This window comes from Oncorhynchus masou, chromosome 6 (genome assembly GCF_036934945.1).
Source record: "Oncorhynchus masou masou isolate Uvic2021 chromosome 6, UVic_Omas_1.1, whole genome shotgun sequence".
In the NCBI taxonomy this organism is placed as follows: Eukaryota; Metazoa; Chordata; class Actinopteri; order Salmoniformes; family Salmonidae; genus Oncorhynchus; species Oncorhynchus masou.
This window is the reverse complement of record NC_088217.1, coordinates 27,677,568-27,691,400: the sequence shown is the minus strand read 5'-3', so window position 1 is coordinate 27,691,400 and position 13,833 is coordinate 27,677,568. Positions and strand designations below refer to the sequence as shown.

The window sequence follows — 13,833 nt, the reverse complement described above, 5'->3', positions numbered from 1 at the left end:
TACAATACACAAATTTTAAACATACAGTAGATCAAACCAGTCTTTATACACAAGTGGTCATCATGCTTTTCTGGTGGAAGACCATAGACAGCCATATTTAGTAATGACAACCACTTTGGACCGCATCCCAATAGATGCTTGGGTGTGCCAATGAAGTGGTGCAAGTGATAGTTGTGGAAAATAATAAAAAAGAATCTCCACAGGACAGGTGGACTTATGTTGAACAAACCTAATCATGTAACTATTTTTATTCTATAAATGGAGTACCTGACTAGGTTTAAATACCCCTGAATTCTGCTACATCTCAATAGATCCACTAACCTGGCCGTGTGACAGTTCCCCTCCTTTCCTTAAAGGGGTTTAATCCTTCATTTACAGTAAATGAACACTAGCCCCTGTTTAATTGTTGATTGCTGCACCTCGTGTTTTTCCATCCTCTGCTCTGATTTATCTTAAGTCATACAGCTAGAGCTATGGAAACAGTGTAAAATGCACCTCTTTTCCATAAAAGGCCTTTTCTGGGCCGCTGCAGATTCCCAGAAGTCAGTTTATTTGAGTCCTCTCCACTCTCACACCCCATTAGTGCTTCTGTCAAGGGGGGGGGGGGGACACTTGGGATATTTACTATGTCTCCCTGTCCCACTATACCACAACTTCAACTAGGCCATCAAGTAATATTCAGGTAAGTCCAACAGAGATCCTTATCCAATCAAAAGCAAGGTTATAGCCATGTGCCACATTTTGGTATGACTGAGACAAAAAGCATGTTTCAGCTACACAGTGTGTGCTACTGTTCCCTGAACCATGCTTGTTCCCATTCATACCAGTCTCTCGATCCTGATTATCTTGCTTTGGAATAAGTTTTACTTAAACAGCACCCAGATCTTTCCTGAAGTTAGATTTGTTTGCCACCAACACACTTCCTGTCAATGAGAAAACCAGTAACTGTAGAAGTTCGAGACAGCTTAATCCTTTACGAAACACCTTTAACATACCAGCTACTGTAGATAGTTTAACCATTTTACATTCCTTACTATATATTTGCATATACATCTAGCTTTTACAAAATAACTGACAGCATAGATTTTTTTTAAACACAACTCCTCCAAAAATTGACATATTAAGCAGCATTATAAGCAATGATACTGCTACTTGTGCCCTTCACCATAATCAATGCCTCTTCCTTTAAAACGTGCCTTTCAGTTCCCCAATAACCCTATGAAGCATTTGACAGTCTAGGTAAGCCACCAGGCCACCCTGGTTGGCCCAGCGGTCTGCCCCAGGGCTCTCTGAGTGGGATTGGTGGTAGGTCAGTTCCCCCTGGTCATGGTGCCCCCCCTCACAGTGGCCGAAGCGGAGGCACTCTTTAAGGTCCAGCATCCCCCCACCCAGTGCAAGGAGCAGGGCATGGGGGCCGCAGGAGTCCCACTTGAAGGTGCTGCCCTCGGAGAGGACGTAGATGTCAGCTAGGCCCAGGATCACACACAGGATCTTGTATCCGGCCCCCGAGGCATACATAAGCCTGTCAGGCCCACACAGAGGGGCCAAGGCCTCCTTCACCGCCTGCTTCTCACTGGAGCTCAGCACCACCGATAGTCCTGGACATTCCGCAGGTCTTTCTTTAGGTCGGAGCACCGAGCAGGCTTTGACACTCCCACATGATACACCCCAGAAATGCTTCCCCTTCCAGCTGCAACAAATATGCACATCACATCAACCAAATGTCATTAAAGGAAGCTTAGATGGTGAGGTCTGAGCATTACTAAGTATGTTATTTCTGTGTTAACTCTATTTAAATTCAGTAAGTGGATTGAAAATAGTAATTGCAAATGAAAATACCTTTTCCAATACTTAACTTGAAAGAAATTGGTAATTTAATCAACAACTTAAATAGCATTGACCCTAACCCTGGTGTCAAAATGATTGCTGTTCTGGTTCTAGAGTCAAATCCAATTGTTTTTGTCACATGCTTTGTAAACAACAGGTGTAGACTAACAGTGAAATGCTTAAATACAAGCCCTTCCCAACAATTCAGAGAGAAAGAAAATAGATAAATAATAGAAAAGTAAGAGTCTCACCCTGTTGGGTCTTTGTGGTTGAAGGGCTGGTTTATGACCCCTATAACGGGTTCCCCAGTGGCGCGGAGGTATACCCCGATCAGGACCAGGGCACACTGCAGACCTGAAGGACAGAGACAGCCCTCCACCACCACCTCCTCACGACCCTCAATGTACTGGCTAGTGGCATCTGAACGAAAACCAAACACATAGAAACAACATGCACTATATATACAAAAGTATGTGGACATCCATTCAAATGAGTGGATTCGGTGATAAGTGTACGGGAATGCAAACTAAGAGGAGTGGGGGTTGGATCCCCACTGGCTGTAAACAAACGAGTGATGTGCGTTTTGGAGCAATTCTGGCTGTATCTAAGGCTCTGCCAATCGTCCACATAGCAAACAGAATGCAGCGCAGCACGCAACTGAAGGAAGAAGAGACAATGTGCTAGTTACAGCATCAGCGCGCGCTCTGGAAAGGCAGCTTGCCAGTCAGAGCAGCGTGTCCCCTGAACCGTAAGAAAGAGGTAATGTTAGGTGAGAAGCCTGACCACAGAGACAGGGGTGAGAAGGCGATGAAGCGTACTTCATGAGCTGTAACCCGAAGAACTACTAACAGTTGGAAAGTTTGAAGTACGGGAGAAAGTGGTGGAACAAGCATTAGCATTGTTAAGTATCTTGCTTGCTGGATCGAATTCTCCGTTAGCTAGCCAGAGAAATGTTGAGCAACATTAGCCAATTTATCTGATGAAATAATTTGAGTTTATGGTGTGAAACTGAACTTGCTAATAAAGTCAGACAGCTAACGTTACAACATCAGATGAGCTAACATTAGTAACCTTGGGGCAGCGTGGTTAGAGCGTTGGGCCAGTAACCTAAAGGATGCTAGATTGAATCCCCGAGCTGACAAGGTAGAAATGTGTCGTTCTAACCCTGAACAAGGCAGTTAACCCACTGGTCCTAGGCTCATTGTAAATAACTGACTTGCCTAGTTAAAAAAAATATATATATATATAAAACCAATTCGCTATATTATTAAAACCTCTAGCGACTCCCAAACCCGCATGCGGGAGCGTAATCATCGCCTGAAACTAATTAGCATAACGCAGCGGACATAAATGTCCCTAGAAAATATTCCTATTCATGAAAATGACAAATGAAATATATTGGAGACACAGCTTAGCCTTTTGTTAATCACCCTGTCATCTCAGATTTTCAAAATATGCTTTACAGCCAATGCTAGACAAGCATTTGTGTAAGTTTATAATAGCCTAGCATAGCATTATGCCTTGCTAGCAGCAGGCAACCTTGTCACGGAAATCAGAAAAGCAATCAAATTAAATAATTTACCTTTGATGAACTTCGGATGTTTTCACAGGTAGATAGCCAAAGTTCATTTTTTCCCAAAATATTATTTTTGTTGGTCGAAACAGCTCCTTTTGTTCGGAAATTGCGGTCACCACAACACCAATTTTTTTCTCGAAATTAGCTCCATAATATCGACAGAAACATGGCAAAAGTTGTTTAGAATCCATCCTCAAGGTGTTTTTCTAATATCTATTCGATAATATATCATTCGGGACAATTCCTTTTTCTCTAGGACCGATTGGAGTAATGGCTACCTCTGTACTTTACGCTAGAATCTCTCTCAGAGCCACCATGTGACCACTTACGCAATGTGCCCCCATATGGCTATTCTTCAACAGAAATGCATAAAACTACGTCACAATGCTGTAGACACCTTGGGGAATACGTAGAAAGCGTAAGCTCACATTCACAGCCATATAGGGAGTCATTGGAACGCAGCGCTTTCAAAACCTGGGGCACTTCAGGATTGGATTTTTCTCAGGCTTTCGCTAGCAACATGAGTTCTGTTATACTCACAGACAATATCTTTACAGTTTTGGAAACGTTAGTGTTTATCGAAAGCTGTCAATTATATGCATATTCTAGCATATTTTCTAGCATATTTTCTCCAAAAATGACAATACTGCCCCTAGAGTTCCAAGAGGTTTAATTAACTGGTATACGACTCCTTGCCATTCCTCAAGCTATAACGGGTTAGTTCCTTACTAGATCCTTTGTGAAATGTTAACTAACTAACCACTCACTATCTGTTAACTAATGTTTGCACTCTACAGTATGCAGTTAATTTTCAGAATGAGGTGAAAATGAGGCGTTGCTTGTTAAACAAGTGGATTCAGGGATCAAGTGTAGCTGGAGCTGGGCCTGGCTTAAACTGGATGCCACTATAGAGGTGAAAGTAACACCACACACTTTCCCTCTTTCTCACTTTTGCTGGCACATTGTAGAACAGATGTCTACAGGCAGAAAGTGTACAATGTAATATATTGCAAATATATTGCTTTTGTTGTGTTGAACTTGACAGTAATACCTGTGTGAGTGAGGGAGATTATACTTTTTTTCTCAGTGAATGTTATTTTTGCACACATGTAGCCTCTATAATAGAGAAAACAATAGAATGCCCGTTTGTTTAATTTAATTTCTACCTATAGATGGGTTTTTTTCTCCCAAGTACAATATTAATGTGTGTGGTCACAAGCGTTCTATTATAAAAGCTATCATGGCTAACTGCAATATTAGTGTATTGTTTTTTTCTCAAGATGAGTGTCATTTGCAGTAAAGTCTAGGCAACAAATAACATTGGATTGCTTTCTTTACATTTTTTAGCTGTGAGTTAGGTTCACATTAACCACTTTATTTTACACACAGAGACTGATCATGTAGATCACATTATTTGTTGGTTAATTAGTTAACCTGCAGTTCCCCCTAGCAGGGATTGTTTTGCATGTTTCAGTGCAAAAAAAACAAATTGTCACCTTTTTGGGCCCTCAGCAGTTTGCATCCCATGCACCTAGAATGCCACCTTTCCAACAAGTTCATTAAATTTCTGCCCTGCTAGAGGTTCCCCGGTCAACTGTAAGTGCTGTTATTGTGAAGTGGACACGTCTAGGAGCAACAACGGCTCAGCTGCGAAGTGGTAGACCACACAAGTTCACAGATCGGGACACACGCGTGCTGAAGCGCGTACAAATCATCTGTCCTCGGTTGCAACACTCACTACACAGTTCCAAACTGCCTCTGGAAGCTACATCAGCACAATAACTGTTCGTCGGGAGCTTCATGAAATGGATTTCCATGGCCGTGCAGCCGCACACAAGCCTAAGATCACTATGCGCAATGCCAAGCGTCGGCTGGAGGGGTGTAAAGCTCGCCGCCATTGGACTCTGGAACAATGGAAACGCGTTCTCTGGAGTGATGAATCACACTTCACCATCTGGCCATATGGTTTGTCGAGATCGTTGTGGAAGAACTTGACTGGCATTCACAGAGCCCTGACCTCAACTCCATTGAGATTAGTTGGAACGCCGACTGTCCGTCAGGCTTAATCGCACAACATCAGTGCCTGACCTCAGTAATGCTCTTGTGGATGAATGGAAGCAAGTCACCGAAGCAATGTTCCAACTAGAGGTCGACCGATTAATCGGAATTAGGCTGATTAATTAGGGCCGATTTCAAGTTTTCATTAACAATCAGAAATCGGTATTTTTGGGCACTGATTTGACTATTTAAACATTTTTTTTTAAATATAATAATATCATTTTTTTACACCTTTATTTAATCTTTATTTAACTAGGCAAGTCAGTTAAGGACACATTCTTATTTTCAATGATGGCCTAGGAACAGTGGGTTAACTGCCTTGTTCAGGGGCAGAACGACAGATTTTCACCTTGTCAGCTCGGGGGATCCAATCTTGCAACCTTAACTAGTCCAACACAATAACGACCTGCCTCTTTCTCGTTGCACTCCACAAGGAGGCTGCCTGTTAAGCGAATGCAGTAAGCCAAGGTAAGTTGCTAGCTAGCATTAAACTTATCTTATAAAAAACAATCAATCATAATCACTAGTTATAACTACACATGGTTGGTGATATTACTAGATATTATCTAGCGTGTCCTGCATTGCATATAATCTGCCTGAGCATACAAGTATCTGACTGAGCGGTGGTAGGCAGAAGCAGGCGCGTAAACATTCGTTCCAACAGCACTTTGTGCGTTTTGCCATCAGCTCTTCGTTGTGCGTCAAGCATTGCGCTGTTTATGACTTCAAGCCTATCAACTCCCGAGATGAGGCTCGTGTAACCAAAGTGAAATGGCTAGCTAGTTAGCGCGCGCTAATTGTTGTGTTGCTGGTTCGGGCCCAGGGAGGAGCGAGGAGAGGGACGGAAGCTATACTGTTACACTGGCAATACTAAAGTGCCTATAAGAACATTCAATAGTCAAAGGTTAATGAAATACAAATGGTATAGAGAGAAATAGTCCTATATTTCCTATAATAACTACAACCTAAAACTTCTTACCTGGGAATATTGAAGACTCATGTTAAAAGGAACCACCAGCATTCATATGTTCTCATGTTCTGAGCAAGGAACTGAAACGTTAGCTTTCTTACATGGCACATATTTTACATGGAACATGTTGCACTTTTACTTTCTTCAACACTTTGTTTTTGCATTATTTAAACCAAATTGAACATGTTTCATTATTTACTTGAGGCGAAATTGATTTTATTGATGTATTATATTAAGCTAAAATAATTGTTCATTCAATATTGTTGTAATTGTCATTATTACAAATAAATAAATCAGCCGATTAATCGGTATCTGCTTTTATGGTCCTCCAATAATCGGCATCTTATCGGCGTTGAAAAGTCATAATCGGTCGACCTCTAGTTCCAACATCTAGTGGCAAGCCTTCCCAGAAGAGCGGAGGCTGTTATAGCAGCAAAGAGGGGACCAACTACATATTAATGCCCATGAATTTGGAATGAGATGTTCGACAAGCAGGTGTCCACGAGAGGTCGACCGATTATGATTTTTCAACGCTGATACTGATTATTATTTTTTTTATTTTTTGTTGTTGTAATAATGACAATTACAACAATACTGAATGAACACTTATTTTAACTTTAATATAATACATCAAAATCAATTTAGCCTCAAGTAAACAATGAAACATGTTCAATGTAGTTTAAATAATGCAAAAACAAAGTGTTGGGCACATTTTACGTTACTTTGTGCGGTCCAATGACCGGAATAAAAAGTATGCCTGTTCACTAAACTCTGCTCTCCTGCACCTGACTTCGCCTCCAATACACACTCCTAACACAAGGACAAATCTCTGCCCTGGAATTTGTGTAGTATTTACACCACACAATAAGTGGATCTGCTCAGTGCTCACACATCCCTTCTAACATTATCCATAATATCATTCCAAGTATGTCTATGAAGACAACAAATCGGGTTTTAAAATAGTGACTCCTGGTCAGGTATTACCGATGGGGTCAATCCAGATGCCCAGGTCAGAGGGGCTGAGGGGTATGTGGAGGTCGTCTGTGCCCGTGTCTGTGAGTGTGAGCGTAGCATCCTGGTGGATGGCACACGCCAGGAGAGTCGCCGCCATCTGGTCCCCATCCAGCACCGTGGCCAGCAACGCGGCCGTCTCCTTCTCTGTCCCACACACTGTGACTATCACACTCTCACCTGGGACGCACGCATGAACAAACACACAGAGCCAACAGGTAGTTGACAAGTCCAGTGTTATTCAAAAATTAGATGGTAGAGTGGAATTGTTGCTCTCATCTATCTGTGTAGTAAGTAACACTTATTACCCAAGTAGCTGTATATGTTTCATAGTAATAATAGTAATTGGGGATGCTGTTTCTACTAACCTCGTCCATTTTCAAACTTGTTAGACTCCTCTCCTTGTATATGATCAATGATTTCGGGAAACTAAGGTAAAACAGGATAAGGAGTTAGGGGTTAGGGTTGCCATAAACATTTTATCATACTAGAGAGGGATATGCCACAAATCCTTCAAGAGGGTTGCCTGGATTTCAGCCATGAAACAATCCTCATCATGATAACATGGGAAGTGTTTTGGTTCCTGTACCTGAGCTCCAACATCATGGCGGATCATCTCTTGGATTACCACATCGGCTAGCGTCTTGAAGTCCTGGACAAACTTCTTGTTCTTGTCCACCCCAGTCTTCTCCTGGACCAGCAGCTGGAAGAGAGGGGCCTCCTGCCTGCACACGCGGGCCACGTTGGCCGCCTTCTCTGCCACACGCAGCAGCAGCTTCAGCAGATCAGCCATACCTAACTGACACCTGACCTGAGAGGGTTAACACATTAAATACCTATGTGTAGGCTAGAGGGGCCTTAGATATGGGGTCAGAGTTTCTGGAAGAGGGTGTTTTCCAAAAAACATGTGCCACAGCGTGGCTGAACTGAGGGGTTACAAAAAAAATTTTTTTTTTTTTGCCACAGCATAGTAGTGGGCCATAGCTTCTCTCAATGGGGAAAGGATCTTGAAGATGTCAAAGATTCTCTGTAGGGGTTATAATGAAGCAATTGACTGAATTACCTGAGGTTGTCTACTCGGGGTCCACACCTAATTATAGCCTCTCAAATGATGAAACCAGGACATCTCTACGTGACTGCAAAGGAAAAGAATGAGCCCATTTAATAAGAAATTACCTAACCTTTTTAATGAAGCCACGCACTCTATCCACATGAAAACTGTATCCACATACAAAAACTTCAAAGAAGTCCAGTAGCCTAAAACTGATCTTTCTGGTTCGTCCTCACTGCTTTAAGTCAAAACAATCTTTGGCATTTGGGCACGTTGAGGCAGCTGTGTGGTTGCCCCATTGGGTATTTTTGTACAGCCAGTGTTTCTCTGGTTATGGCCCTGCTAACAAATTGTTTGTTTGGAGACAAACAATTCAAGAGTTAAACTGATTACAATCTTCTAGAGTGTACAGTCAAGAATAGGCTACTAACACAGAGAACACCAGTTTACTAACACAAAGAACTACAAAAGTTTCCAGTGAGTATCAAGCATGGTCCACCACCCAAAGGACATCCAGCCAACTTGACACAACTGAAGGAAGCATTGGAGTCAACATGGGCCAGCATCCCTGTGGAATGCTTTCAACACCTTGTAGTCCATGCCCTGACGAATTGAGGCTATTCTGGGGTTCTTAATGTTTAATACACTCACTGTAAATGCTAATTGTAATTGTGTCGCCAGTCACTCAGTAATGTCTTACCTCCATCCACAGTGCATTCAGAAAGTATTCAGACCCCTTTACTTTTTTCACATTTTGTTACATTACAGCCTTATTCTAAAATGGGCTAAATAGCCCCCCCCCCAATCAATCTACACACAATACCCCATAATGCCAAAGCAAAAACTGTTTTCTATTTATTAAAAATAAGACACTGAAATAATACATTTACATAAATATTCAGACCCTTTACTCAGTACTTTCTTGAAGCAGCTTTGGCAGCGATTACAGCCTTGAGTCTTCTTGGGTATGACGCTACAAGCTTGGCACACCTATATTTGGGGAGTTTCTCCCATTCTTCTCTGCATATCCTCTCAAGCTCTGTCAGGTTGGATGTGGGAGCATCGCTGCACAGCTATTTTCAGGTCTCCCCAGAGATGTTAGATCGGGTTCAAGTCCGGGCTCTGGCTGGGCCACTCAAGGACATTCAGAGACTTGTCCCAAAGCCACTCCTACATTGTCTTGGCTGTGTACTTAGGGTCATTGTCCTGTTGGAAGGTATACGTTTGCCCCAGTCTAAGGTCCCGAGCAGGTTTTCATCAAGGATCTCTCTGTACTTTGCTCCGTTCACTTTCCCTCGATCCTGACTAGTCTCCTAGTCTCTGCCGCTGAAAAACATCCCCACAGCATGATGCTGCCACCTCCATGCTTCACCGTAGGGATGGTGACAGGTTTCCTCCAGACGTGAAGCTTGGCATTCAGGCCAAAGAGTTCAATCTTGGTTTCATCAGACCAGAGAACCTTGTTTCTCATGGTCTGAGTCTAGGTGCCTTTTGGCAAACTCCATGCAGGCTGTCATGTGCCTTTTACAGAGGAGTGGCTTCCGTCTGGTCACTCTAACATAAAGGCCTGATTGGTGGAGTGCTGCAGAGATTGTTGTCCTTCGGGAAGCTTCTCCACAGAGGAACTCTGGAGCTCTGTCAGAGTGACCATTGGATTCTTGGTCACCTCCCTGACCAAGGCCCTTCTCCCACGGTTGCTCAGTTTGGCCAGGCAGCCAGCCAGCTAGCTCTATGAAGTGTCTTAGTGGTTCCAATCTTCTTCCATTTAAGAATAACGAATGCCACTGTGTTCTTGGGGACCTTCAATGATGAATAAATGTTTTGATACTCTTCCCCAGATCTGTGCCTCGACACAATCTTGTCTTGGAGGTCGATGGCCAATTCCTTCGACCTCATGGCTTGGTTTTTTGTTCTGACATGCACTGTCAACTGTGGGACCTTATATAGACAGGCGTGTGCCTTTCCAAATCATGTCCAATCAATTGATTTTACCACAGGTAAACTCCAATCAACCAATTTGTAGAAATGTAATACATTTGCAAACATGTTTTCATTTAGTCATTATATGGTATTGTGTTTAGATCATGAATGTAATCAATTTGAGTATACGGCTGTAACAAAATGTGGAAAAGGTCAAGGGGTCTGAATAGGGGTCCGAATATACTGTTGGCTACTTACTGTACGTGCTCATATTTCACGTAGCTGTCGTTCTTTACCGTAGTAGCAGAAAAAAAACGATCAACCCAGCCACTCCGCACTTGAGTAGATTATCTGATCTAGTAATTAAGACATGTCTTTATATAAAAAATACTATCAACAGTGGATGCTACCCTAAGTGAAATATAAAATAATTGTAGTTTATTCTACTCTTACCGGGAAAGGTTCCGGCTGATTCGTACTTTGGTCTTTTCTCGTCTATCGCCCTTCGAAGCTGGCCTGTTACTATCACTGCAGATGTTTCCTGTGTCAATGCACACAGGGTGGGGATTTCCAGAATGAGCGTAAAGCCGTGTAGGCTAGTCTACAATCGGCTACAAAAACAAATGCACTATGGGCAAAACGCCAATGTAGGGGATCTGAATTTCTTACTTCAGGGAAGGGGTTGCCCTTTCTTGTTTGATGACGTCGGTGCAGATGTTGCGTTTGGGAAGGGCGGACGAGGTGATTTTCCACAGCTCGTGGAAGCTTTTCCTGCTCAGACGAGGGCGGAGTTTAGAACGTAGTGCTTACTGTAGCCTACCAGTGGAGAGTTCTGTGCTGCTACAATGTAACCTAATTTAGCATGCGTAAAAGTAAGCACTGCTACAATGTAACAATTTGAACATCAACACTTCTGGACCCGTCTACGGCGTAGTAGACGTCTACGGCGTCCACTCCTGTTTATTTCCTACAACATATAATTAATTATTCTACATCCCCAATATTTTTATCTACATAGAAAGGTAAAAGGACTGGACAAAAGCTATGCAACACAACATTTAGAAGTCTGGGAGAAGAATAATCATTGCATCAATTCTAAATGCTCAATCCTAGGTTAATGCTTAATCCAAGGTAAAGGTGACCTATGCAGCAACTTGGTCAAACATTTCGGGAAGCCTTAGCTTTTCCTGACAGAGCAGGTGTAACGGAGTCAGGTCAGGGCTTTGTGATGGCCACTCCAATACCTTGACTTTGCCATCCTTAAGCCATTTTGCCACAACTTTGGATGTATGCTTGGGGTCATTGTCCATTTGGAAGACCCATTTGCGACCAAGCTTTAACTTCCTGACTCTCTTGAGATGTTGCATCAATATATCCACGCAATTTTCCATCCTCATGAAGCCATCTATTTTGTGAAGTGCACCAGTCCCACCTGCAGCAAAGCACCCCCACAACATGATGCTGCCACCCCCGTGTTTCACGGTTGGGATAATGTTCTTCGGCTTGCAAGCCTCCCCCTTTTTCCTTCAAACATAACAATGGTCATTATGGTCAAACAGTTCTCTATTTTTGTTTCATTAGACCAGAGGACATTTCTCCAGAGTACAATCTTTGTCCCCATGTGCAGTTGCAAACCGTAGTCTGGCTTTTTTATGGTGGTTTTGGGGCAGTGGCTTCTTCCTTGCTGAGTGGCCTTTCAGGTTATGTTGATATAGGACTCATTTCACTGTGGATATAGATACTTTTTCCAGCATCTTCACAAGGTCTTTTGCTGTTGTTCTGGGATTGATTTGCACTTTTCGCACCAAAATATGTTAATCTCTAGGAGACAGAACGCGTCTTCTTCCTGAGCGGTACGACGGCTGCGTGGTCCCATGGTGTTTATACTTGTGTACTATTGTTTGTACAGATGAACATGGTACCTTCAGGCGTTTGGAAATTGCTCTCAACGATGAACCAGACTTGTGGAGGTCTACAATCTTTTTTGAGGTCTTGGCTGATTTCTTTTGATTTTCCCATGATCAAAAGAGGCACTGAGTTTGAAGGTAGGCCTTGAAATATATCCACAGGTACACCTTAAATGATGTCAATTAGCCTATCGGAAGCTTCTAAAGCCATGACATAATTTTCTGGTATTTTCCATGCTATTTAAAGGCATAGTCAACTTAGTGTATGTAAACTTCTGACCCACTGGAATTGTGATAAACAATTGTTGGCAAAATTACTTGTCATGCACAAAGTAGATGTCCTAACCGACTTGCCAAAACTATAGTTTGTTAACAAGAAATGTGGAGTGGTTGAAAATGAGTTTTAATGACTCCAACCTAAGTGTATGTAAACTTCCGACTTCAACTGTATATGCATTGTCATTTGATATGAACACAACAGTAAAATAATCCTAATAAATAAGCAAATTTAAGAGGAAATGGTTTTTAGTGCGCCCTAAATTGCCCCTCTTACCACCAGAAGCATCCATTATCATGCTGCATACATCAAGCATTACTGTAGTAGGCCTGCATGGAGATTTAAGTCCCAAATGGCACCCTATTCCCTTTATAGTGCACTACTTTTGACCAGGACCCATACGACCAGAGCCCATAAAAAGTAGTGCACTATAAAGAGAATAGGGTGCTGTTTGTGACAGAGCCGCTGACTGCCAGGAGCTTTCATGTGGTTGATCATTACAGTTTAGCTATTCACAGCACTGAGGCAAGAGGCAGCAAAACACACAACCACTGGACAAGGGTCTGTCCCAAATGACACCCTGTTCCCTATGAAGTGCACTACCTTTGATCAGAGCCCTATACAGCGGGTCCTGGTCAAACGAAGTGCTCTATAAAGGGTATAGGGTGCCTTTTGGGACACTGACAAGGAGTGTCTCAGTCTTTGAGCATCAGTTTGCCAAGTCTCACAATACAGCAAAGGAAGGGTGGGTTTCTGTCTTCAAATGAAGGTAATATAATAAAGCAAATAGTTAGCAGTAATGATTGCATTTGCATGGAATTGTTTTAAATAATTGAGGAAAATAATTCTGGTGTATTGTCCCACGCCCAGTGTCATGCTATAGTTGTCCATGTCATTTTGGTGTTGTATTGTCCCACGCCTAGTGTCATTATGTAGTCATTCATGTCCTTTCGTATTTCACTCTATGGTCAGATGATGTGAATGAGCTTTCATTTGTGTCCATTTATAAGACGATAAGGCGGACACACTGTACATTTATTTGAACATTGAGTTTAGCTAAGGAGCAATATGAGACCAACATACAATGAAATCATAGGCAAATGTTTTTATTTTATTTAACCAGGTAAGATGCTATACAATTCTAAATATGCCTAATAAAACTTTTGTATTTAATGACAATTTACTTGAAAAATATTTAAATATAGTTTTGATAGGTGATGTGTGCTTGCTGTATCT

The 13,833-nt window shown here is 42.2% G+C and overlaps 1 protein-coding gene across 4 annotated transcripts; it reads right to left on the bottom strand.

The window, feature by feature from the left end:
* Window positions 1-26: 26 nt before the first annotated feature.
* LOC135541799 (inositol polyphosphate 1-phosphatase-like) lies at window positions 27-11,193 on the bottom strand. 4 transcript variants are annotated; one of them, XM_064968190.1, is made up of 8 exons: window positions 11,083-11,193; window positions 10,867-10,954; window positions 8,506-8,578; window positions 8,032-8,253; window positions 7,811-7,871; window positions 7,416-7,622; window positions 2,079-2,247; window positions 27-1,690 (listed from the first exon to the last, which is right to left on the bottom strand). In XM_064968190.1, the coding sequence occupies exons 4-8, from the start codon at window positions 8,233-8,235 to the stop codon at window positions 1,186-1,188; spliced, it is 1,146 nt and encodes a 381-aa protein (XP_064824262.1). In that variant the 5' UTR covers window positions 8,236-8,253; window positions 8,506-8,578; window positions 10,867-10,954; window positions 11,083-11,193; the 3' UTR covers window positions 27-1,185. The 4 variants fall into 4 exon arrangements, with proteins under 4 accessions (XP_064824262.1, XP_064824261.1, XP_064824263.1 ...); XM_064968189.1 differs by having other exon boundaries at window positions 10,867-11,193; XM_064968191.1 differs by lacking the exon at window positions 10,867-10,954.
* Window positions 11,194-13,833: the final 2,640 nt, after the last annotated feature.

What these genes read in the sequence shown, in the direction of transcription:
- LOC135541799 (XM_064968189.1), bottom strand. Translation starts at nt 8,235, where the DNA reads ATGGCTGATCTGCTGAAGCTGCTGCTGCGTGTGGCAGAGAAGGCGGCC. An exon ending in CATCTGGATTGACCCCATCG is followed by an intron (nt 2,248 to 7,415) that starts GTAATACCTGAC and finishes GTTTTCGTTCAG; the next exon opens with ATGCCACTAGCCAGTACATT. An exon ending in AACCACAAAGACCCAACAGG is followed by an intron (nt 1,691 to 2,078) that starts GTGAGACTCTTA and finishes TATTTGTTGCAG; the next exon opens with CTGGAAGGGGAAGCATTTCT.